Source organism: Balaenoptera musculus, chromosome 20 (assembly GCF_009873245.2).
Source record: "Balaenoptera musculus isolate JJ_BM4_2016_0621 chromosome 20, mBalMus1.pri.v3, whole genome shotgun sequence".
NCBI classification, from domain to species: Eukaryota; Metazoa; Chordata; class Mammalia; order Artiodactyla; family Balaenopteridae; genus Balaenoptera; species Balaenoptera musculus.
In genome coordinates this window covers 22,742,531-22,765,992 of record NC_045804.1, presented here as the reverse complement: position 1 = coordinate 22,765,992, position 23,462 = coordinate 22,742,531, and the positions used below count along the sequence as shown (strand labels likewise).

At 40.4% G+C, this 23,462-nt stretch overlaps 3 protein-coding genes across 7 annotated transcripts in view; all 3 read right to left on the bottom strand.

The window, feature by feature from the left end:
- DBF4B (DBF4 zinc finger B) overlaps positions 1-9,673 on the bottom strand; it is a 33,517-nt gene extending 23,844 nt beyond the window's left edge. For 2 of the 3 annotated variants that reach the window (XM_036835921.1, XM_036835923.1), the window contains exons 1-2: positions 9,467-9,673; positions 8,941-9,003 (exon numbers count right to left, since the gene is read on the bottom strand). In XM_036835921.1, the coding sequence (XP_036691816.1) occupies positions 8,941-9,003; positions 9,467-9,488 (85 nt within the window). In that variant the 5' untranslated portion in view covers positions 9,489-9,673. The remainder of the gene's footprint in view (positions 1-8,940; positions 9,004-9,466) is intronic. The other variant, XM_036835922.1, reaches the window with a different exon arrangement.
- A 3,307-nt stretch (positions 9,674-12,980) lies between these two features.
- On the bottom strand, positions 12,981-13,665 carry LOC118886336 (protein tyrosine phosphatase type IVA 1-like). Of its 3 annotated transcripts, XM_036835927.1 has the most exons (3): positions 13,561-13,656; positions 13,245-13,467; positions 12,981-13,081 (listed from the first exon to the last, which is right to left on the bottom strand). In XM_036835927.1, the coding sequence occupies exons 1-3, from the start codon at positions 13,654-13,656 to the stop codon at positions 12,981-12,983; spliced, it is 420 nt and encodes a 139-aa protein (XP_036691822.1). The 3 variants fall into 3 exon arrangements, with proteins under 3 accessions (XP_036691822.1, XP_036691820.1, XP_036691821.1); XM_036835925.1 differs by having other exon boundaries at positions 12,981-13,074; positions 13,235-13,665; XM_036835926.1 differs by having other exon boundaries at positions 13,245-13,665.
- Positions 13,666-15,268: 1,603 nt separating this feature from the next.
- On the bottom strand, positions 15,269-15,790 carry LOC118886337 (calmodulin-alpha-like). The gene has a single exon (XM_036835929.1). The coding sequence runs from the start codon at positions 15,720-15,722 to the stop codon at positions 15,273-15,275; it is 450 nt and encodes a 149-aa protein (XP_036691824.1). The 5' UTR covers positions 15,723-15,790; the 3' UTR covers positions 15,269-15,272.
- Between the last annotated feature and the right edge of the window lie 7,672 nt (positions 15,791-23,462).

Below are 23,462 nucleotides of genomic sequence, written 5' to 3'. Positions count from 1 at the left end.
CCCTCATTCTTTGCTGGTGGGAATGTAAAATGGTGCAGCCAATTGGAAAAGTCTGTCAGTTCTTCAAAAGGTTACACAGAGAGTTACCATATGACCCAGCAATATGACTCTTAGGTGTACACTCAAGGAAAAAAATATACGTCCACATGATAACCTGGAAACAAATGTTTACAGTACTATTATTCATAATAGCCAGAAAGTGGAAACTCATGTCCATCAACTGTTGAATGGATAAAATGTGGTAATCCACACAACAGAATAATATTCAACAATAAAAAGGAATGTTGTATGTCAATTGTACCTCAATAAAAAATTTTTTTAATTAAAAAAAAGGGAATGCTGCACTGATTCATGCTACAACACGGATGAACTGTGAAAACATCATGCTAAGTGAAAGGAATGAATCACAAGAGCTACATATTGTAGGACTCCAATTATATGAAATGTTCAGAATAGGCAAATCTATAGTTAGAAAGTAGATCAGTGGCTGTCTAGAGCTGGGGGCTTAGGAGAAAATTGAGAGTGACTGTCAATAGGTGTGGGGTTCTCCTTTGGGGTGATGAAAGTTCTAAAACTGATTATAGTGATGGTTGCACAACTCTGTGAATATACAATACTAAAAGTCACTGAACTGTACACTTTACAAGGATAAACTGTATGGTGTGTGAATTATATCTCAATAAAACTGTTGTTAAATCTTTTTTTAAAGCAACAAGGATATACTGTACAGCACAGGGAATTATAGCCATTATTGTACAATAACTTTTTTTTTTTTTTTGGCTGCGCTGCGTGGCTTGCAGGATCTCAGTTCCCCAACCAGGCAGGGATTGAACCTGGGTCACGGCAGTGAATGCCTGGAATCCTAACCACTAGGCCACCAGGGAACTCCCTGTAATACCTTTTTTAAAAAATTTATTTACTTATTTATTATTTATTTTTGGTTGCATTGGGTCTTTGTTGCTGTGCATGGGCTTTCTCTAGTTGCAGCGAGCAGGGGCTGCTCTTCGTTGCTGTGCGCAGGCTTCTCATTGCAGTGGCTTCTCTTGTTGTGGAGAACAGGCTCTAGGTGCGTGGGCTTCAGTAGTTGTGGCACATGGGCTCAGCAGTTGTGGCTCGCGGGCCCTAGAGCACAGGCTCAGTAGTTGTGGTGCACGGGCTTAGTTGCTCCGTGGCATGTGGGATCTTCCCGGACAAGGGCTCGAACCTGTGTCCCCTGCACTGGCAGGCAGGTTCTTAACCACTGCGCCACCAGGGAAGCCCCCCTGTAATAACTTTTAATGAAGTATAATCTGTAAAAATACTGAATCACTATGCTGTACACTTGAAACTAATATAATATTGTAAATCAGCTATACTTCAATAAAAAAACTTTTCTTTTTTTTTTTTTAAATTTTTGGCCATGCTGCGCGGCTTGCGGGATCTTAGTTCTCTGACCAGAGATCAAACCCGGGCTCACTGGGCCCCAGCTCCAGTCCTAACCACTGGACCGCCAGGGAATTCCCAAAAACAATTTTTAAACTTCAATATTTCCTTATCTCGAAGTGTCTTCCCATAAGATAAATTATTAATTACAAAAGGTAAAAGAGTGATTTTATATTGGAGAAACCCAGCAGACACCACTTTAATCAAGGGCTCAAAGTTAATGTGACCAGTGATGAGCCTTATCGTCGTCATGTGCCTCCTGACACCATACACTAAGAAGGGCACAACATCACTTCTGTGTCAACCTGAATTTGATCATGGGGACAAAGCAAGCAAACTCAAATTGAGGGACAGTCTGTCCCTCAAAAGTATCAAGGGCGTGAACAACAAAGAAAGAATGAGAACCTACTCCCAAACAGGAGGAGAGGAGGCTCAGGAGACATGACAACTAAAAGCAACAAGTGATTCTGGGTTGGATCTGAAGCCAGGAAATGGACATTGGGGACGACTGGTAATCTGAGTAAGATCTGTAGATTAGTTAATATTTTACACTAGTTTCCTCATTTTCTATCTGTACTATGGTTACATAAGATGTTACTATTTGGGAGAAGCTGCGTAAAGAGTATACAAGAGCCTGTCCACTATTTTTGAAAAGTTTCTGTAAGTCTGAAATTATTTCAAAATGAAGAATGAAAAGAAAAATAAAACCTCAACAGATGAATTGAATATCATAACATAGTGTAAGCTGGTAGATCAGGCTGAAATCAGAAGGTATCAGGAAGAGATAAAGAACTGGACATCAGGGAAATGAAGAAATGCAAAGGCTAGGGAAAGAAGTGTTAAGAACATCAGAGGAGTTGCAAAGATGAAAAAAAAATAATGGGGTGAAGAAATAATGGTCCAGGCTTCTGAATAAATGTGGAGAACTTTTGTTCTCTCCCCAAATCCCATTAAAATGACAAGAGAAGGAGTAAAAGTGAACAAAGACACTGGCAAGAATATGATACCAGGTAAGAGATGCCGTAAAATTTTGGAAGCTGGAAGCAGATGGATGAGTGAAAAACAGACAGGAGACACGGGAAAGCTGAATCTGAAGCCAAGAAGAAGAAATCTGGAGTTCAAAAGGCCCCAAAACTGGAGGGAGCAGATGTAGGAGAATGCCAGAGTAAAATGGGGCTGAAAAAGACGATTATCTGAAAGCCTTTAAAAGGAACAGCTAGACTCCCAGAACCCTCTCCCACCCCAGCAGAAGACTAGAGCTGCGGTTCTTAACTGGGGGAGATTTTGCCCCCTCAGGGGAAATCTGGCAATGTTTGGAAACATTTTTGGTTGTCACAACTGGGAGTGGGGTGTGCTACTGGCATCTAGTGGGTAGAAGCCAGGCATGCTGCTTAATGTCTTACAAAACACAGGGCAACCTCCTACAACAAAGAATTATCTGGCTCAAAATGTCAATAGTACTGACATTGAGAAAACCTGCTGAGAACAGGGATTAAGCCCCAACGAAAATACAGAAGATTGGGGGAGAGGCAAGATAGGGGTAGGGGATTAAGAGGTACAAACTACTATGTGTAAAATAAATAAGCTACAAGGATATATTGTACAGCACAGGGAATACAGCCAATTTTTTTTTTCTGGCTGCGCCGCACAGCATGCAGGATCCTAGTTTCCCGACTTGGGATTGAACCCGTGTCCCCTGCAGTGGAAGCATGGAGTCTTAACCACTGGACAGCCAGGGAATTCCCAGCCAATATTTTATAATAACTATAAATGGAGTATAACCTTTAAAAATTGTGAATCACTATGTTGGACACCTGAAGCTTATATAATATTGCACATCAATTATATTGCAATTTTAAAAAATTTTTAAAAAAAGAAAAGAAAATATAGATTAAGAGGATGTCTATAGGGCTTCCCTGCTGGCGCAGTGGTTGAGAATCTGCCTGCTAATGCAGGGGACACGGGTTCGAGCCCTGGTCTGGGAAGATCCCACATGCCGCGGAGCAGCTGGGCCCGTGAGCCACAACTACTGAGCCTGCGCGTCTGGAGCCTGTGCCCCGCAACGGGAGGGGCCGCGATAGTGAAAGGCCCGCGCACCGCGATGAAGAGCGGTCCCCGCACCGCGATGAAGAGTGGCCCCCACTTGCCGCAACTAGAGAAAGCCCTCGCACGAACCGAAGACCCAGCATAGCCAAAAATAAATAAATAAATAAAAATAAAAGTAGCTATAAAATTTAAAAAAAAAAAAAAAAAAAAAAAAAGAGGATGTCTATATACTGAACAGTGAGACACGCAGACCAATTCCCCCACTGAGCTACCAGAATGCTGACAACCACACTTACACTTACCAGACAGAGGATCAGAGGAATTCCTCTGTAGGGAACTTACTGGTTCAAGACAAAAACATACAAATAGTTACATTTGGGGTTCCCCTTGTCATGCACTGAATATCTGTGCCTCCCTAAATTCCTGTGTTGAAGCCCTAACTCCCACTATAATGATATTAGGAGGTGTAGCCTTTGGAAGGTAATTAGGTTTAGAACAGATCACAAGGTAGAGCCTCCATAATGGGACTGGTGTCCTTATAAGAAGAGGAAGAGGGACCACAGCTCACTCTCTCCGCTGAGTGCATTAAAAAAAGAGGACATATGAATACACAACAAGATGGCACCATCTGCAAGGCAGGAAGAGGGCCTTTACCAAGAACTGATTCTGCTGGCACCTTGATCTTGGATGTCCCAGCCCCCAGTACTATGAGAAATAAATGTCTGTTGTTTAAGGCACCCAGTCTATAGAATTTTGTTAAAACAGCGTGAACTAAAACATCTTCCCAACTGCCAGGTACCAGCCAGATTACCTACAACAAAGTCTGCCAGCTGAAAAGCTCCCTCTCATGAACTTCCAATTAGCATTTGATTGCCTCACTCTTAAATATGAATGTGTAATCAAAGATCACCAGACATTTAAAGAAAGCTTTGAACGAGAAATTAGGCTAACAAACAGAAAAAGGAACTTAGAGGAAATAGAGACAATGCAGGAAGCAGAAGAAAACTGAAAACAAACAAAAACAATACCATTAGTATCCTCAGAGAGGTAAAGGAATATGTACGATGCACCCATTAAACACAGACTATAAGAAAGGAAACATGCAGAGAAGAAAAAGTTCTTAGAAATGTATAAATATGCTATGGAAATAAATTCAACATAAAGATTTAAGATAAAGTTGAAGAAAATTTCCAGAGAATAGAAGGCAAGACAAATAGATGAAAGATGGAAGACCAGCCCATGAGATCCAATATCTGAACAACGCAGAGTATCAGAAACAGAAGAGAAAGAAAATGGAGGAGATGGCTATTACAGAAATAATGCCAACAACTTCCAGAACTAAAGAATATAAGCTTCCAGGGCTTCCCTGGTGGCGCAGTGGTTGAGAATCTGCCTGCTAATGCAGGGAACACGGGTTCGAGCCCTGGTCTGGGAAGATCCCACATACTGCGGAGCAACTAGACCCGTGAGCCACAGCTACTGAGCCTGCGCGTCTGGAGCCTGTGCTCCGCAACAAGAGAGGCCACGATAGTGAGAGGCCCGCGCACCGCGATGAAGAGTGGCCCCCGCTTGCCGCAACTAGAGGAAGCCCTCGCACAGAAACGAAGACCCAACACAGCCAAAAAATAAATAAATAAATAAATAATAATTAAAGGTGCTAATAATTAAAAAAAAAAAAAAAAAAAGAATATAAGCTTCCAGATTGGAAGTTTCCACCTAGCTCCATGAAATAAAATGGGTCATGAAATTTCAGGACACTGAGGAGAAAGAGAGGATTTTGGTTTCATTTCAGGCAATACTGGAGACCAGGTTATCTAAAAGCCCTCCTAATACAAAATACCTCAAAATACCAGCTGAAATATAAATTCAAATCCCATCTAACTGATAAGTCCACTGATAAGTAAGAGGACAACAGAAGTGCCCCAAATTTTGAGAAAACTGACAACCACAGTGGTGAAAGTGAACGCTGACTGCCCTGAGGAAGTCCATGGGCTTAAAAGCAAAGGGTTTAGGATCGAAGAGCCCGATGGAGCCCTGGAGATGAGGTCTTGTGCCAGTCTAAAGTGGGGAGTGAGGATTGAGAACTCCTGCACGAATCTAGGAGAAAAGGGAAGCCAGAAAATAATTCATCCACCAGAAGAGACAAAAAGGAATACCATCTACCTTAGCCTGGGCTCCACATGAAAGGAAAGTCTTAACTGAGAATCCAAAACCACAGGATTCCCAAGAGTCTGGAATTCAAATTCATACTAGTCACGTGGTCTAAGAACCCACTACTACCACCACCAAACAGAGAGATTAACGTAAAAAGTAATCCCAGCTAGTAACACCTTGGCCACACCTCAAATAATCAAAAGCAAAACAACTCTATAGAGGTCCATAGCTCAGTCCAGAGTTCCCTGAATTTCCTCAGATAAAGCATCATCAAACATTAGCTCACACTCCAACATTAAAAAACATACAAAGAAAACAAACCATCATGGATAAGAATCAGCAGAAATTAAAGACAGCAAGATTGGATCCCCAAGAGCTTCAAACAGAATGATCAGACATAGACTATAAAATAAGCATTTAAATTATTAAATACTTTAATTTTATTAAAATAAGTATTTACAATGCTGGGGGAAAATAAATGTCAACTTTGAATTTTACATCTGATTAAATAAAGAATGAGGGTAAACTACACACATTTTTTAAACAACAGCCCAAACAGTTTACCATCAACCAATTATTACTAAAGGACTTCTAAAAGGTGTACTTTGGAAAGAAGGAAACTGAACCCAGAAGGAAGGACTGAAATGTCCCCAAACTGGTAAAAATATGTATAAATCTAAACAATCACTGACTGTGTAAAACAATCATAATGACGACTAATTCGGAAGTAAAAAGGAGAGACATATAATAACAACAGTATTGTTGCTATACAGCAATCATGCTAGATGGGGTAGGGGTGGTTCAGAGCACATGGGGTCTAGGCTCTTGCAGTGTTCAGGAGGAGGGTGGAAATACAACATCAGACTTTGCCACAGCACAGTGGAAGCTAAAAGATGAAATGTGTCTTCAAAACTCTGAGAGAGGGCTTCCCTGGTGGCGCAGTGGTTGAGAGTCTGCCTGCCAATGCAGGGGACACGGGTTCGAGCCCTGGTCTGGGAGGATCCCACATGCCGCGGAGCAACTAGGCCCGTGAGCCACAATTACTGAGCCTGCGCGTCTGGAGCCTGTGCTCCGCAACAAGAGAGGCCGCGATAATGAGAGGCCCCGCGCACTGCGATGAAGAGTGGCCCCCACTTGCCACAACTAGAGAAAGCTCTCGCACAGAAACGAAGACCCAACACAGCCATAAATAAATAAAAAAATAAATAAAATAGTGTTTAAAAAAAAAAAAAAAAAACTCTGAGAGAAAACTATTTCCAAACTAGAACTCTTTATGTGGCATAAAGAACTCTCATACCTACAAGGTCTCAAAAAATTTATTTGTCACATACCCTTTCTCAGGAAGCTATACTAGAAGATGTACTCGACCAAAATGAGGACGTAAACGAACAGAGAGGAAAATACGGAATTTAGAACACAGGGAACCCTACAGAGGAAAGCGGCAAAGGGAATTCCACAGAATGATGAAGGGAGATCCTAGGATGGAATCAGTGCAACAGACCTAGTGCACAGCTGGACCATACTGTGGTACTAAGACAAATGGTCTCAGGAGGTATGTCCCCCAGACAAAGAAGAAACTGATTCTCTGATGAGCTTGAAAGTATTGAGAGAAGGTTTATATTTTTGGCAAAGAGTTTGGACATGAATTAGTGATCCATACACAGAAAACAAAGCTTATTTCAGTTTGCTATATGGCTCAGCTAATATCATCATAATGTAAATACAAAAATGACAACAAAAATTACTACATATATATTGGGGGGATGGGAGGAGAGGAGGGAAATGTGTATGTTTATGTGTGGTGTAGAGGAGAGGGGGCCAGAAAAATCTCTTTATCCTCTATATTAGAAAATCAATAGATATAATTTAAAATTGAAAACAACAAAAGCAGTATGAGCATGCTATTTAGAAATAAGAAGGTAAATACTAGAAGAACTAGCTAAAAGAGCATAAATGGTTGTACGCTAGGGAGTGGGAATCAGGAGTTAAGAAAGGAGGAGCAACTCCCATTCTTGTGTGTGTGTGTGTATGTGTGTGTGTGAGATATACCTTGGCCTTTTAAACTGTGCAAGCATAGGGACTTCCCTGGTGGTGCAGTGCTTAAGAATCCGCCTGCCAATGCAGGGGACATGGGTTCAAGCCCTGGTCCGGGAAGATCCCACATGCTGCGGAGCAACTAAGCCCGTGTGCCACAACTACTGAACCTGCGAGCCACAACTACTGAAGCCTGTGCGCCTAGTGCCCGTGCTCCGCAACAAGAGCAGCCACTGCAATGAGAAGCCCTCGCACTGCAGTGAAGAGTAGCCCCTGCTCACCGCAACTAGAGAAAGCCTGCGCGCAGCAACAAAGACCCAACACAGCCAAAAATAAATAATAAATAAATAAATTAAAAAAATAAAATAAAAAATAAACTGTGTAAGCATAAAACTGTAATTTTTGTTTTCATTTCTCATAATTTTATTTTTATGAAAACTAAAACCCTCCAGAATTCACACATGGTATGGTATAGTGAATTTTAAGAACAAATATAAAGAGAATAATCTAAAATCTTCTACAGAGAAAAGCAGGTCACAAACTAAGGAACAAGAATCAGACTGACATCAATTTTCAACAGCACCTACTTTTTGCAAGAAGAAACCACTGTCATTTTTCAATGTGTTGAAGGAAAAAAAACTTTGACTCAAGAATTTTAATACAAGGGTGAAATAAACATGTTCTCAGGCATACAAGCCTCGGAAAGTTTATCACATAAAGCCCCCTTTTGAAAACACTCTTGGAGAAATTTCATCAGCAAAAAGAGAAATAGATCCAGAAGAAAGCAACAAGACATGGGAAGGGAGAGTAAATAATTTAGTGAAGTGTATCACTGTTTAAAAGGCAACAAGCAAATGGCATATCTGTAACAATCCAGAACTCAAACTAGATAATGCTAAGAGGGGAGAAGGCAGTACTGAGGGAAGTGACTACATGCTAAAATACTTATCTAATTGGGTGGGGCCGTTTAAGTTTATCGATAACTTTAAGAATTTTATGGTAAAAACAACCATGAATACGGGTTTTATAAGTTAATAATTAGCAAGTCTTCTAATCTTATTCATAATATCTGACTGAAAGCTCTTGTTTGACCTTTATCATTAATTCCTAAATGATCCATGACATCCCTCAACACATACTCCACTCACCCCCTCCCCCTCCGCCACACAAAGTAATTAGAAGACCCTAAGAGAGCTAACATTTCTCGGCCTTTTCTTCCCAAGAGACTCTGGGGCGGGAGTAGCAACTGTGACCTTGCATCCCTAGGTTTGACCTGTTACCCACCTAGGTCCGGAGCCCGGAGCCTACTCTCAGCCATTGAACTCTCCAGTTCAAGGCAATCGTTGCCTGAAAAAGAAGGACAAAACAGCAGCTGAACCACCTTCACTAGCCTTCGACCTTCCATCATCCCCTCCTCCCGCCTCCCAAACCCCGCACAATTCCCATCGAGGGTCCCGGGAACCCCAAGACTCAACTCCATCCCAACCCACGTCCCCTCTCCACTCCCGCGCCTCCTTCTAGGCTCTTATCCCTCAGTCCCTCCGCCCCCTTTCACACTCTGCTCCCTCAACTCCCGTGGCCTCTTGGCCACCCCTTGCCTTACATTTCAATTCCCGTGCCTCCCTCCAGGCTCTTGTCCCCCCAGTCCCTCTGCCCCCTTTAGACCTCTGTCCCCTCTATTCCTGTGACCCCTTCCCGGTCCCTCTACTCTCCCCAGCTCCCGGACCTATCTGTTCCCCAATTCCTGTGCCCACTTTCCAACCCCGTACCCTTCTTTAACTCTTAGGACCCTTTCCGCCTTGCTTCTTACCCCTGCTTCCCCTTCCCGGCATCCGTACCCTTTCCCGGCTCCCTCCTCAAATTCTCGGCTCTTTCTCGGCCTCCGTACTCCTTTAAGGCCGCCGTATCACATTCGCGGGTTCCATGAGCTCTTTCAGCCGCCAGTGCACCGGCTGTTCCTCTGTAACTATAACATCACTCTCTAGGCGCCCTGGGCCGCGGCTTCAGTTTAAATTTCCTGTCGGCTCCGCCTCTAAAATTACGTAAGAGCTGCAAGACTGCCCTACGGAGGCCCTGGGAGGACAATATTAACTCAGCAAACCTTTTCCCCCCTTCCCCTTCGTTTTCCGCTCTGTTCTCTATTTCTGTCTCTTCATGTCTCGGCTTTTCATAGGCTGGAGATATTTTGAGCCTTAATAGCCAGCAAGCTGGAGACTAGCAGTAGCATCTTAGTGATTCTTCACACTCAGCTAGTTTGAAATTCCTAGGAGTTCAATAATAAATAACAAAATAAGCCTAACGCTTGTAGTTTACATAAAGATTTCACGTACACATAATTTCATCTTCACATCTTTTGTCTCCCTTTTTCCCCTTATCCCCCCCCCCCCCCCCCCCCAAAATTCTCAAAAGTGGTGTCTCCATTCCTCACTTCCCATTTTTTCTTCAACTCACCCAATTAGAGTTTGATCCTCACCCCTCCACTTATCAACTGTGACTTGCGTTTTCCCCAATCCTATCTGACTTACAGAACATTGAAACAGACTACTCCCTCCTTCTTGAAACACTTTCTTCTTTTTGCTTCCATTTCTACCCATTTTCATCTTACCTCAATGGCTCCTCCTCAACCTCCTTTGCTGGATCCAAAGCCACTTCCATTTTAAAATGTTGGCGTAGGCCAAGGCTTTAGCCCTTAACCCTCAGCCCTCTTCTCTTCCCTATTAACACTTTCTCCCAAGGAGATCTCTTCCAACTCCATGGCCTTACAATTTAGCTCTATGCTAACGCCCGAGTTCTGACATCTCCCCGGATCTCCAGACATATATTCAAGTACCTACTAGACATTTCCATTTAGGTGTAAAATAGGCATCTCAGGCTTAACATGTTTAACATTTGTTCCACCCCCCCAAAAAACCTCACCTATCCTTTTCTCAGCCTATCCCATCTCAGTAAATGTCACATCATCCACTCAGTTGTTCAAACCTAGAAGTTATCTTTCAGTACTTTCCCTTATCCCCACCCCCTCCCAGAACAAATTCTACCAATTCCATCTTGAATAAGATCACTGCCACCACTGTAGTCCAACCCACTGTTACTTCTTGCCTAAAGTACTGCAGTCAATTCCTAACATACTTCTACTCTTGAATAGCTTCCTACCTCTTCCCAGTATAATCCATTCTCTGTGAGCAACCAGTGATATTCTTTAAGCACCATGGTAGAAGTTTATATACCACATATACTTGGTATCCCTTCCCATGGGGCCTCTCCCTGCAGAAGATTATACATTTCAGCTCTGAAGAATCCAGCTTGGCCATGTGACTTGCTTTGGCTATGAAAAAAGGAAAAAAGTCACACATCATTTCCAAGAATAAGTTTTAAAAGGCAGGCTGGTTTACCAAGTTCTCTCTTCCCCTATCTAGCAATGTCCAGCCAAAGGGTGCCCTGTCAACATGGGTTCTTTGCTGAAGAGTACCTGGAACAGAACCATGGGCAAGCCATAATGGATGTGTAGCATGAGCAAGAAATACGGCTTCCCTGGTGGCGCAGTGGTTAAGAATCCACCTGCCAACGCAGGGGACACGGGTTCCAGCCCTGGTCCGGGAAGATCCCACATGTCGCGGAGCAATTAAGCCCGTGCGCCACAACTACTGAGCCTGCGCTCTAGAGCCGCAAGCCACAACTACTGAGCCCACAAGCCAAAACTACTGAAGCCCGCGCTCCTAGAGCCTGTGCTCCACAACAAGAGAAGCCACCACAATGAGAAGCCCGCGCACCACAAGGAAGAGTAGCCCCCGCTCGCCGCAACTAGAGAAAAGCCTGCACGCAGCAACGAAGACTCAATGCAGCCAAAAATAAAATAAATAAATTTTTTTTAAAAAGCCATTCACCTTAAAAAAAAAAAGAAAAAAAGAAATAAACCTTTGTTGTTGTAACCTACTGAGATTTGGGCATCATTTGTTACCATATCAGAATCTAGCTCAAGATTGTCAAAGTGTGGTTCAGCCCTTTCAGAAGGTTCCATGAGGTCGAAACTTTTTACAGTGATACTAACATCATTATCCTTTTTTTTTTCAATGACGATAAATGCATTTCATCATTTATTTAAGGTTTAAGCCCTCGCACTAGATTTTTACAAGCTGGTGAACACTGACAAATTATTTCTCCCACAGAACTATAACCACATGTTCCCGGGCAGTATAAATATATGGTTGAGCTAACGTTAATACACATCACCATTTTATCAATTACATAATAAAACAAACTGTCAAGTATCCAAATATTAAGTTACACAGCTCAAAAGGCATATAAAGTATTAAATGTAAACCCACTTCTTTTTTTTTTTTTTTTTTTGCAAGAGAGGTTGGGAATCACACTTCAAAACAAAATTAAGTTGGTAAACAACTTCAGATAAGTTTGAAAAATTACAAGAATTTCAGAAATTTTATGATTAAGAATTGTTTTAGCTACAATAACAAAGTATTTCTACCTTTTAAAAAATATTTACTAAGTTAAAGGGCATATTCTGTATGTCCTTCACAGGACAAAGGCAACATTTTACTAAAAGTACTTAATAGCCCCCTCCCATTCTTTCATCAGGCCCTCCCTGTAAGTTGCACCCCAAAGTGCAAACATTAAAATTAACTGTAAGGCTTTTTTGTCTGGAGACATTAAAGACATGTGCTTCTGTACAATGTAGATTTTCAAAATGGAGGTCTTCTATAACAGCACAAAATGAGATGTACAGAAAGACATTAGATAATCACTGTAAGACTTGGTTAATTAAAAAAAAAAAAGGAGCAAATCTGATGTATACTGGTATGAATGTGGGAATTGTGAGCAAAGAACCTTATAGGCCCTACTTTCTATGTTTGAAATGATGGAAGGAATAAACTACACAAGGTCCAGAGTGTTCATAGTTGCTGGGATTTTAGTCCTATATGATACCAAAAATATACAAGTATTGTCCTGGGTATTTTGGCACCTAGTCTTTCTAAATTTCTTATATATTGATAAGATTCTGGCATGGAAACAGATTTAAAGACATGACTCAATACTGCATGATTTCAGGAAAGGTCAATTGGTAAAAATGATTAGCACATTTTAAATGCTGAACAGCAAGAATCCTTTGCTAAGTGTCCCAAGTAGATTGATCATAACCCAAACATAGAGGTTGCAATTCTGCCAGGTTTTGGCCTGGTAAAACTGCTTTTCAACACTCCTATGGAAGCTTCATCAGACTTCACCAAGCCAACGTGCTGGCTAACACGTATGACAAATTCCATCCCTCTAGTTTCCACTTCCAAGCAATGGCATCAGGCACCCCAGTTTTACTGAAGGCAACAGTTGTTTCTATGACCACTGGAGTCTTTGAAGCACAGCCACATTTTAGGACGATACTTCTCCAAATACAAAAGTTGCTTGCTTCTGATTTGTTCATTTGTAAAATATTTTGCAAACTTGTTGTGAGGGTGAGATATGACATTTGTAAAAGCTGACACAATGTTTCAGCCATAAGGGGCACTAAAAGAAATAAAATTACTGGTACTCATTTTTTAAATTAAAAAAAAAAAAAAAAAAATGCTTGCTCTTCAAAGCTCCAAGCCGCTTTTGTCTTATCAACTGTACTGCATCTTCACATTTCATTCCACCTTCAATTAATGCTAGGGCAACAAGCACTGGAGCTCTCCCAAGGCCTGCAACACAATGAACGGCAATACAACAACCAGGGTCTTCACGGAACTTAATTTTCACAAGACTTAACCAATCATCAACAATCTGGTTAGATGGTGGTGTGCCATCATCAAAAGGCCAGTCGAGAACATGGATGCCTTCTTTCTCCACGAGAGTAGTGTCATAAGTTGCTTCACATACTCTTACTATTGTGGTAATTCCATGCTTCTTAAGGTCCTCTATAAATTTGTTTAAGGTCACATTTGTTGGATTGTGTGTAATAAGAAATCTCATGTTCTTGTAAGTGACTTCCACAGGAGCTGCGTGGATCATTTGAGCCATGTTAATTTAGTTAAAAAACACTCAATAGGGTTATGAAAGAATTTTAAAAACTGAATACAGAAATGATGCAAAGAAACTGAGTCTACTTCAATACACTCCACTTGAAATTCTCAGTGCTTTTGAGTATGAAGTTGGGAGTAATGGGAAATGAAATGAACCTCCTAACAAGAAGCAGCAATTCTTCAATCCAGTAATACTGAGGCAGTAGAAGGGAAGTACAACGCTCTGAGGATTTCAGTTCAACACTTCTGTGTCCAGGTTAACCACTTTTATGGGGGCTTCTTGGTGGAGTAGTAATGAATTTCTACAGTTCACTTGTCTGCACAGAGGTCATGCTGTGCCTGGCAGTAATCTCCACTGCCCTTCTGAAATTCCATAAATGGGTGACCAAGACCACCACAGAACCTGTTTCCAGCCCGTTCTCTTGGCGTAGGTTTGGTTATCCCAAGAAAGGTCCACTCCTGTAGCTTCACTCTCAGGGCACCGAATGCTCATTACCCATTTTTGCTCTCTTTCTCTCATGAATGTTCAGTGGAGTATGCAGAGGCAAAAATGAGAATCCAACACTCTTCTGTTAAATCAGGTATTAAAGAGATTTGCAGAAATGTACAATAATGCCACTCTTCTAATTCTATTTCCATTAAAAATACATCATTTATGTTAACACACAGAGGGCTTATTTTTATTTATTTATTTATTTAAATATTTATTTATTTATTTATTTTTGGCTCTGTTGGGTCTTCATTGCTCCGCGCGGGCTTCTCATTGCGGTGGCTTCTCTTGTTGTGGAGCGTGGGCTCTAGGCGTGCGGGCTTCAGTAGCTGTGGCACACAGGATCAGTAGTTGTGGCGCATGGGCTTAGTTGCTCTGTGGCATGTGGGATCTTCCTGGACCAGGGATCGAACCCGTGTCCCCTGCACTGGCAGGCAGATTCTTAACCACTGTGCTACCAGGGAAGTCCCTCAGAGGGCTTATTTTTATTTATTTATTTATTTTTTAAATTGTAATTTTTTTATTGGAAAACAAATATACAACTTGGAATGGATTTGAGGCAAATTGTGCCATAAGCAGATTTTCTTTAAGTGGCTAAAACAAAGTTTAAAAAGCAAGTAACAATAAAAGAAAATGTTTCTGGTACAGGACCAGCAGTACAAAAAAATAGTGTACGAGTACCTGGATAAAACACCTGTTTTGCAATAGTGCAACTTTTAAGTACGTATTGTTGACTGTCCATAGTCTACGCAGAGTTACAACTCCACACTTCAACAACAACATGCTGACAGTTCCTAAAGAAAACTACTTAAGAAAAAAAGGCATAACCCAGATGTTCCCTCATTTGACCAACTCCATCTAAGTTTAGATGTGCAGAAGGGCTTATTAGATATATCCAGAGTAAGCCACATGCAACATGTTATTTGATCAATTTTTCTAAAATAAGGTTTCAGGACAATGACAGTAAGATAAGGGAAGAAAACATGGAGGAATGAAGTCCTAATTACTATACACGCATATTTTTTTTGACAATAGGGGGAAACCTTTTACAGATAAGTTACAAAGGCAAATAAACAATTTTGTACAAGAAATTTAACATGTTCTGTACAATGTCTTCAGTTTGCTGTCATCATTTGTAAAAACTCTTCATAGTTTACTTGACCATCACCATCAATATCTGCTTCCCTGATCATTTCATCAACCTCTTCATCTGTTAACTTCTCTCCAAGGTTTGTCATCACATGGCGGAGCTCTGCTGCACTAATATAGCCATTACCATCCTCATCAAACACACGGAATGCTTCTCTAATTTCTTCTTCACTGTCTGTGTCTTTCATTTTTCTTGCCATCATTGTCAGAAATTCCAGGAAGTCAATTGTGCTGTTACCATCAGCATCCACCTCATTAATCATGTCCTGTAACTCTACTTCTGTGGGATTCTGCCCAAGAGACCTCATTACAGTTCCCAACTCCTTTGTTGTTATAGTTCCATCACCATCCTTGTCAAATAGTGAAAAAGCTTCTTTGAATTCTGCAATCTGCTCTTCAGTCAGCTGGTCAGACATGCTGCAAGCGCTACCGGTCTCCGGGACTCGACTACACAACCACTCAGCTCGCTCGCTCCACTCGGACCCGGCTTATTTTTATTTTTAAAAATTTATTTATTTATTTATATTTTTGGCTGCATTTGTTCTTCGTTGCTGCGCGTGGGCTTTCTCTAGTTGCGGCGAGTGGGGGCTACTCTTCGTTGTGGTGCGCGGCCTTCTCATTGCAGTGGCTTCTCTTGTTGCAGAGCATGGGCTCTAGGCACGCGGGCTTCAGTAGTTGTGGCACGCAGGCTCAGTAGTTGTGGCTCGAGGGCTCTGGAGCACAGGTTCAGTAGTTGTGGCACATGGGCTTAGTAGCTCCGCGGCATGTGGGATCGTCCTGGACCAGGACTTGAACCCGTGTCCCCTGCATTGGCAGGCGGATTCTTAACCACTGTGCCACCACGGAAGTCCCTATTTTTAATTTTTATTTTTTTTCACATCTTTATTGGAGTATAATTGCTTTACAGTATTGTGTTAGTTTCTGCTGTCCAACAAAGTGAATCAGCTATATGTATATCCCCTTCCTCTTGAGCCTCCCTCCCACCCTCCCTATCCCATCTCAGAGGGCTTATTTTTAAATGAACAAACTAGTATTTTAAAACTTTGGTTTAATTCCTAAGATGGTAAATATCAAATATGATTTTATAAGAATATATATACACACACAAATACATAAAATATATTTATTAGTATAAATTTAAAGATACCCACATTGTGGTGGCTGGTCTCCAAGATGGCCTGCATTGACTATCCTCGACTCCTGATAGCATGCCCACATCCAACAGGGCTATGTACCAATAGAGTATTGAGGAAATAATAATGTGTGGCTTCTGAGGCTAGATCATAAAAGACATTTCAATATCTGTAGTGCTGTTTCTTAGATCACCTGATATAGGGGAAGCCAGCAGCCATGACATGAGGACACACAAGTATGCCTGTGGAGAGGCTCGCGTGGAGAGGAAGGGAGGCTTCCTGATAATAGCCGGCCCCAACTTACCCATCCTGTGATTGAGCCATCTGGCAAGCAGATCCTTCAGCCTTAGTCTAGCTTTCAGATGACTGCAACCTCACAAGAGATCCCAAGTCATAAAATCCCAGCCAAGCTGCTCCCAAACTGCAGGCCCGCAGAAACCCAGAGAAAATAAATGATTAGTGTTGTTTTAAGTCATTAAATTTTGGGGTGATTTGTTACACAGCAATAGATAACAAATACACACATAAACAAAAAAGCTGTTTGGCATTCTCCATTTTAAAAAATGGAAAAGGGCCTAAAACCAGAACTTACCTTATCCTCACTGACAAAATCACATCATATTACCCTCCTTTTCAAAAACTCCGAGCAGCTTTCCCAGTTTGCTCCTCAGACCAAACCTCTCTGAGTCTTGAACAAGCCTAGCTCGTTCCTGCCTTAGGGGCTTTGCACTAACAGTTCCAAAAGGAAAATGGAACTTTCCTTTTAGGCATCAGATCAAATCTCATTTTTTTTTCCAGCTAGGACTTCTGAGACCACCCAACCTAACAGTAGCGCCCCCATTCCTTGCCAGTTACACCATTTCGGTTTATTTTCTTCACAGCACTTACCACTATCAGAAAGTATCTTATTTGCTTTCTTGTTTGTGGTCTATACTTCCGCCCTAGAATGTAAGTCCGTAGAACAAGGACCTTTTCTGTTTTACTCACTGCTATATCCCCTAAGTAAAGAATTTAGTAGGTTCTTTTTTTTAAATTTTAAAATAATTTATTTATTTTATTTTTGGCTGCATTGGGTCCTCTTTGCTGCGCGTGGGATATCTCTAGCTGCAGCGAGCAGGGGCTACTCTGCTGCGGTGCACAGGCTTCTCATTGCAGCGGCTTCTCTTGTTGCGGAGCATGGGCTCTAGGTGCGCGGGCTTCAGTAGTTGTGGCACACGGACTCAGTAGTTGTGGCTCACGAGCTCTAGAGCACAGGCTCAGTAGTTGTGGCGCACGGGCTTAGTTGCTCCGCGGCATGTGGGATATTCCCATACCAGGGCTCAAACCCGTGTCCCCTGCATTGGCAGGCAGATTCTTAACCACTGCGACACCAGGGAAGCCCCCAAGAATTTAGTAGGTTCTTAATGAATATTTGTTGAATGAGTGAAAAAAAAAACGAATCTCTCTGATCTTCAGTTTTTTTCATTTGTAAAGTGAAGATAATATTATCTACCAGGAAGTGAGGTTTTAAAGATTAAAGATGTGTTTAGCACAAAGTCTGTGAACAGAAAAAGGTAGCTTTTACCACTTGGCAAAAATATTTTGAGATAATAGTTCAAGTTGTTCTCTCTCATTGTTTTTCTTGATTCCTGAGAGGAAGTGTTTAGAAAAAAAAAATCAGCTTATATCATAGAACAAGGACTGATTTCCCAATATCTAAAAAACTTGAACAAATAGATCCAGGAAAGATCAACCACCGAATTGAAAATGGGTAAGGGAACATTCATAGAAAAGGAAATACAAAGAACATTCAAATATGCTCAACCTCACTTAAAATAAGAGAAATGCAAATTACATCTATACTGAAATACCATTTTTCACTTAACAGCCTGGCAAAGATCAATTTTGCTAGATAGTGCCAAATTGCCTTACATTGGGGTTGCACCAGACTCCTATGTAAGGCAATTTGGCATTGTCTAGGAAAATTACAAATGCACATATCTTTCCACCCAGCAATCCCATTTCTAGGAGTTATTCTAGAGATACACTCAGACATATGGGATATGACTTATGTAATAAAGGTATCTACTGCAGCATTACAGTATCTAGCAGCTATATGGTGTTTGTCAGAAAAATACCTATAAAATAATGACACAGAAAAGGGCTGCACATATATATTTAAGTATTTATTTTATAAATACCTATGGAGTGCTTACTATGATGTTCAAAGTGCTTTAAAAATAGTAATTAGTTTAATCCTCATAATAGTCCTTTGAGGTAGGTAGTAACTGCGCCCATTTTATACATGGGAACACTGAGGTTAAAACCTGCTTGAGGTCACACAGCTAGAAGGTGTCAGTGCTGGGATTTGAACCCCAGCAGCCTGACTTCAGAGTCCATGCTCTTAACATTGCTCTCTGCTGCCTCTCAGTGTAGGGCAAAATGGAAAACTGATACGGTGATATTGAAATCTGACAGGATAGATTTCAAGAGATAAAGGATTATTAGGAATACAGGTGTCATTCCTTGACGATAAACAATTTGCCAGGGAAGAAATAACCTAGTACTTATATGACTCTAACAACATCAAAATATTTAAGCCAGAAATACAAGGGAAGACTGTAAAATCTACAAATATACTGGACATTTTAAGATACTTTTCTCCAAAAAAGATGATAGCTGAAACAAAAATAAGACGACATTAGCAACATATAAAAGATTCAATTATATAACTAACAAACATTAATATATAAATATTAGAAAATATGTTCAAGTACACATGGAACATTATAAAAATTGACATACTATGCTACTAAAGTATCAACCGATATCAAAAAATCGACACGATACAGAACACATCCTATGACCACAATATGATGAAGTTAGAAATCAAAAACAAAAAGGTAAGTTTTTTGGTTTTTTTTTTTGTTAAAGGATAAAACAAAATGCATTACTCTGGAATTTAAAAAACCACATTTCTAAATAATTCATGATAGGAGAATAAAACAATTACAATGGAAATTGTAATATATCTAGAACTGCAACAATGAAAAACGATATATCAAAAGCTGTGAGATTCCTTTTAAAAAGTTGTAAAATTCAGCTAAGTAACCAGAGAGAAATATATGACCTTAAATGTATATGCTATATTAGAAAATAAGACAGACTGAAAATGAATCAGCTAAGTGTTCACCTTGAGAGGTCAGAAAATGAAGAGTACACCCAAAGATTACAGATGGTCAGAAATAATAAAGGATAGAAATTAATGAAATTAAGAAAAATTAATGAAATTAATGAAAAAATTAAGAAAAGAAAGAAAAAAGGAAAGAAAAAGTAGACTCCTACAAATTAGCATGGCAAAGACAAATGATCCAATAGAAAAACCCAAAAGGGATATAAACAGGCAATTCAAAGATGAGGAAATTTTTTTTTTGACTTTTTTCACTCAGAGTGGTTTTTATTTGCATTTCTTTTATGGCTAATGATGTTGAACACCTTGTTATGTGCTTATATGTCACTTGTGTTTCTTATTTGGTTAAATATCTTCATGTCTTTTGCTCACTTTCTTTTTTTTTTTTTATATCTTTATTGGAGTATAACTGCTTTACAATGTTGTGTTAGTTTCTGCTGTACAACAATGTAAATCAGCTGGGACTTCCCTCGTGGCGCAGTGGTTAAGAATACGCCTGCCAATGCCGGGGACACGGGTTTGATCCCTGGTCTGGGAAGACCCCACATGCTGCAGAGCAACTAAGCCCGTGTGCCACAACTACTGAGCCCGTGGGCCACAACTACTGAAGCCTGAGCGCCTAGAGCCCGTAGTCCACAACAAGAGAAGCCACCGCAGTGAGAAGCCCATGCACCGCAAGGAAGAGTAGCCCCCGCCCGCCGCAACTAGAAAAAGCCTGTGCGCAGCAATGAAGACCCAACACAGGCATAAACAAATAAATAAAAATTAACAAACAAACAAAAAAACAAAGTAAATCAGCTATATGTATATATACATCCCTATATCCCCTCCCTCTTGAGCCTCCCTCCCACCCCTCTAGATTGTCACAAAACATCAAACTGATCAAAGATGAGGAAATTTTAATGGCTGATAAATGTATTAAAAGTGCTCAGACTCACTAGCAGTTAAATGCAAATTAAACTAGTAATGCAAATTAAATTAGATGCTCTTTCACACCTCTTTGACTGGCAAAAATTAAAGTATATTAAAAGCAAGTTTTAGTAAAAACGTGAAGGCAAGGGTGGGAATGCAAACTGGGACAAGCCCTTGGGAGAGCAATATGATGATATCCACAAGGTTTATGCCCTTCAACTCAGCAATTCTGTTTCTAGGTATATGCTGGTCTCCAAAGAGAGGTGTGCATCCCTCAGACACAAGATAATCACAGAGGTACCAAAAGGAAGCATTAGTATTTAAATATATTTTTTTATCCAAAAGAAAAACAAGTAAGTTTTACTAATCGTTAGGAAACAGACTGATGCTGGTGCCCTCCCTGTGCTCTTGTCAGAGATCCTGGGTTAGGAAGTAAAGCAAATGAGTTATCTGGGTAAAGGGTAAGGGAGCTTCATATTTGGAGGGGTTGTCTGTGTTTTCTTTTCAGGGTTTGGTGGTGTGTTTTTCACTGTTCTCCACAGTTTACATATCCCCAGAAAAATGGAATTACAGATTATGCTATCTGGATTTTCCTAGCCCCCAAAAGTGAACAAGAGGCTTAACAAGATTCCTCCAAAGAAGCAAGATTAAGATTACAAATAATCCTAATGACTCACACACAAGTGTGAGTACAAACTCTCAGGTTCAATGAGAGAGTCAGCTGGTCAATGGGTGAGAAAAATCACTGAAGTTCAAGAGAAACTCTTGCCAGTAATGAATCTTTAACACTACTGAATTCATAAAAGTGGTTCAGACGGTAAATTTTATATTATGGGCATTTTACCACAATTAAAATTTTTAAAAAATAATAAATAATAAGGTGGGAAAGTAATGAAGCATATTCAGCCACACTATTTTCACTAATGATTTTTTTAAAAAAATATTTATTATTTGGCTGCACCGGGTCTTAGTTGTGGCGTGTGGGATCTAGTTCCCTGACCAGGGATCGAACCCGGGCCCCCTGTATTGGGAGCGCGGAGTCTTAGCCACTGGACCACCAGGGAAGTCCCTCACTAATGATTTTTGTACTACAAATAAATAAATATTTGTAATATATTATTTCCTTCTCTTTTCAATTGCGCTTTTTACAGTTATCTTTTTGTATATCTTATGATGGTCATACTAATTTGGAATAGTGGTTCACATATGTAATTCATAAATAAATACATATTCATATTTTAGGGGTGCACAGCAAAAATATTTTTACTGCTAAGAGGATGTGGCAAAAATATGTTTGATGCTCACTGGCCTAGAGAAACTTTTCCACAGGTGGGCAAGGAGACATAAAAAAGAATGTGACTTGAAGCACTGTTTGAAGAACTGGGAAATAATCTGAACATCCATCAGCGGAGGAATGGATCAGCTGGGCTATATTCAAGCAGTGGAATACTATGCAGTGCTTTAAATGAATGGATAAGAGCTACATGTATCAACATGGGTAAATATTTTCAAGATCTTAAGTGAAAAAAGCATACTGCAGAATGAAAAGTCTAACATGCAAAACAATGTGATATATTGTTTATGGATACATACACATGGACACATACACACATACATTATAATATGTACTACATATGTAGTAATATGTACTATGTTTAAAAACATTCAAGAGGAGGACAAATACCAAATTCAGGAATAGAGGTTACCTCTTGGTAGGGAAGGAAGCACAGGAGATTGGAGGCATTATTTCTTTAAAATAAAAAGATGGGGCTTCCCTGGTGGCGCAGTGGTTAAGAATCCGCCTGCCAATGCAGGGGACACAGGTTCAATCCCTGGTCCGGGAAGATCCCACATGCCGCGGAGCAGCTAAACCCGTGCGCCACAACTACTAAGCCTGCACTCTAGAACTCGCGAGCCACAACTACTGAAGCCCTCAAGCCTAGAGCCCATGCTCCGCAACAAGAGGAGCCACTGCAATGAGAAGCCCGCGCACTGCAACAGAGTAGCCCCCACTCGCCGCAACTAGAGGAAGCCCGCACGCAGCAACAAAGACCCAATGCAGCCAAAAGTAAAATAAATATTTTAAAAAGATGCAAGGTAAATTAATATAACAAGTAGCTCATACTTTTAAAACAAGATGTTTTAAAACTAGTCTCCCTGAGTTCTCCTCCTCAGTGACAACCATCTTCACATTCCCTTGTCTGTCTTTCCAGAGATATTTTATGCACATGCCAGGTCAGATATGTGTGTGTATTTCTCCCCATCCCTCCAACTATTTAAACACAAATGGTAGCAAACATTACATACTGTTCTGAGCCTCGCTTTTTTCTTTAATAATGTATCTTGAATTTTGTTACATGTCACTACATAAAGAGCTTCTTCCACTTTTATGGCTGCACAATACTTCCTTCTGTGGCTTTTTTGAGTCAGTCTCCTATAGATAGAATGTAGACTATTCCTGTCTTTTCTGTGGCTTTTTTGAGTCAGTCTCCTATAGATAGAATGTAGACTATTCCTGTCTTTTCACTACAATTAGCATCACTGCAACGAACATCCTTATAAATATGTCATTCTGCATGTACATGCATGTACATGCATGTATTATAATAAATTCCCAGAAGGATAAATGCTGGGTCTTTTCAAATTGCCCTCCAACAAGATTGTACCAATTTACTTTCTGCAGAAACATTTTCCAGTGCCTGTTACCCAATCTCAGATTAACACAGTATTATCAGACTTTCAAATCTGAGAAGAAAACATGTTATCTCATTGCAAGTTTAATTTGCATATTTTAAAAATTATAAATGACACTATTTGTTTTACAGTGTAAAAAGCCATCTTGATTTTTTCTGTAAGCTTTCTGTCATTTGTCCAGTGGTATGAATTGGTTTTTTGAACTATAAGCTATAACTTTTGTAATAAAATAGCCAATGAGGATTTTT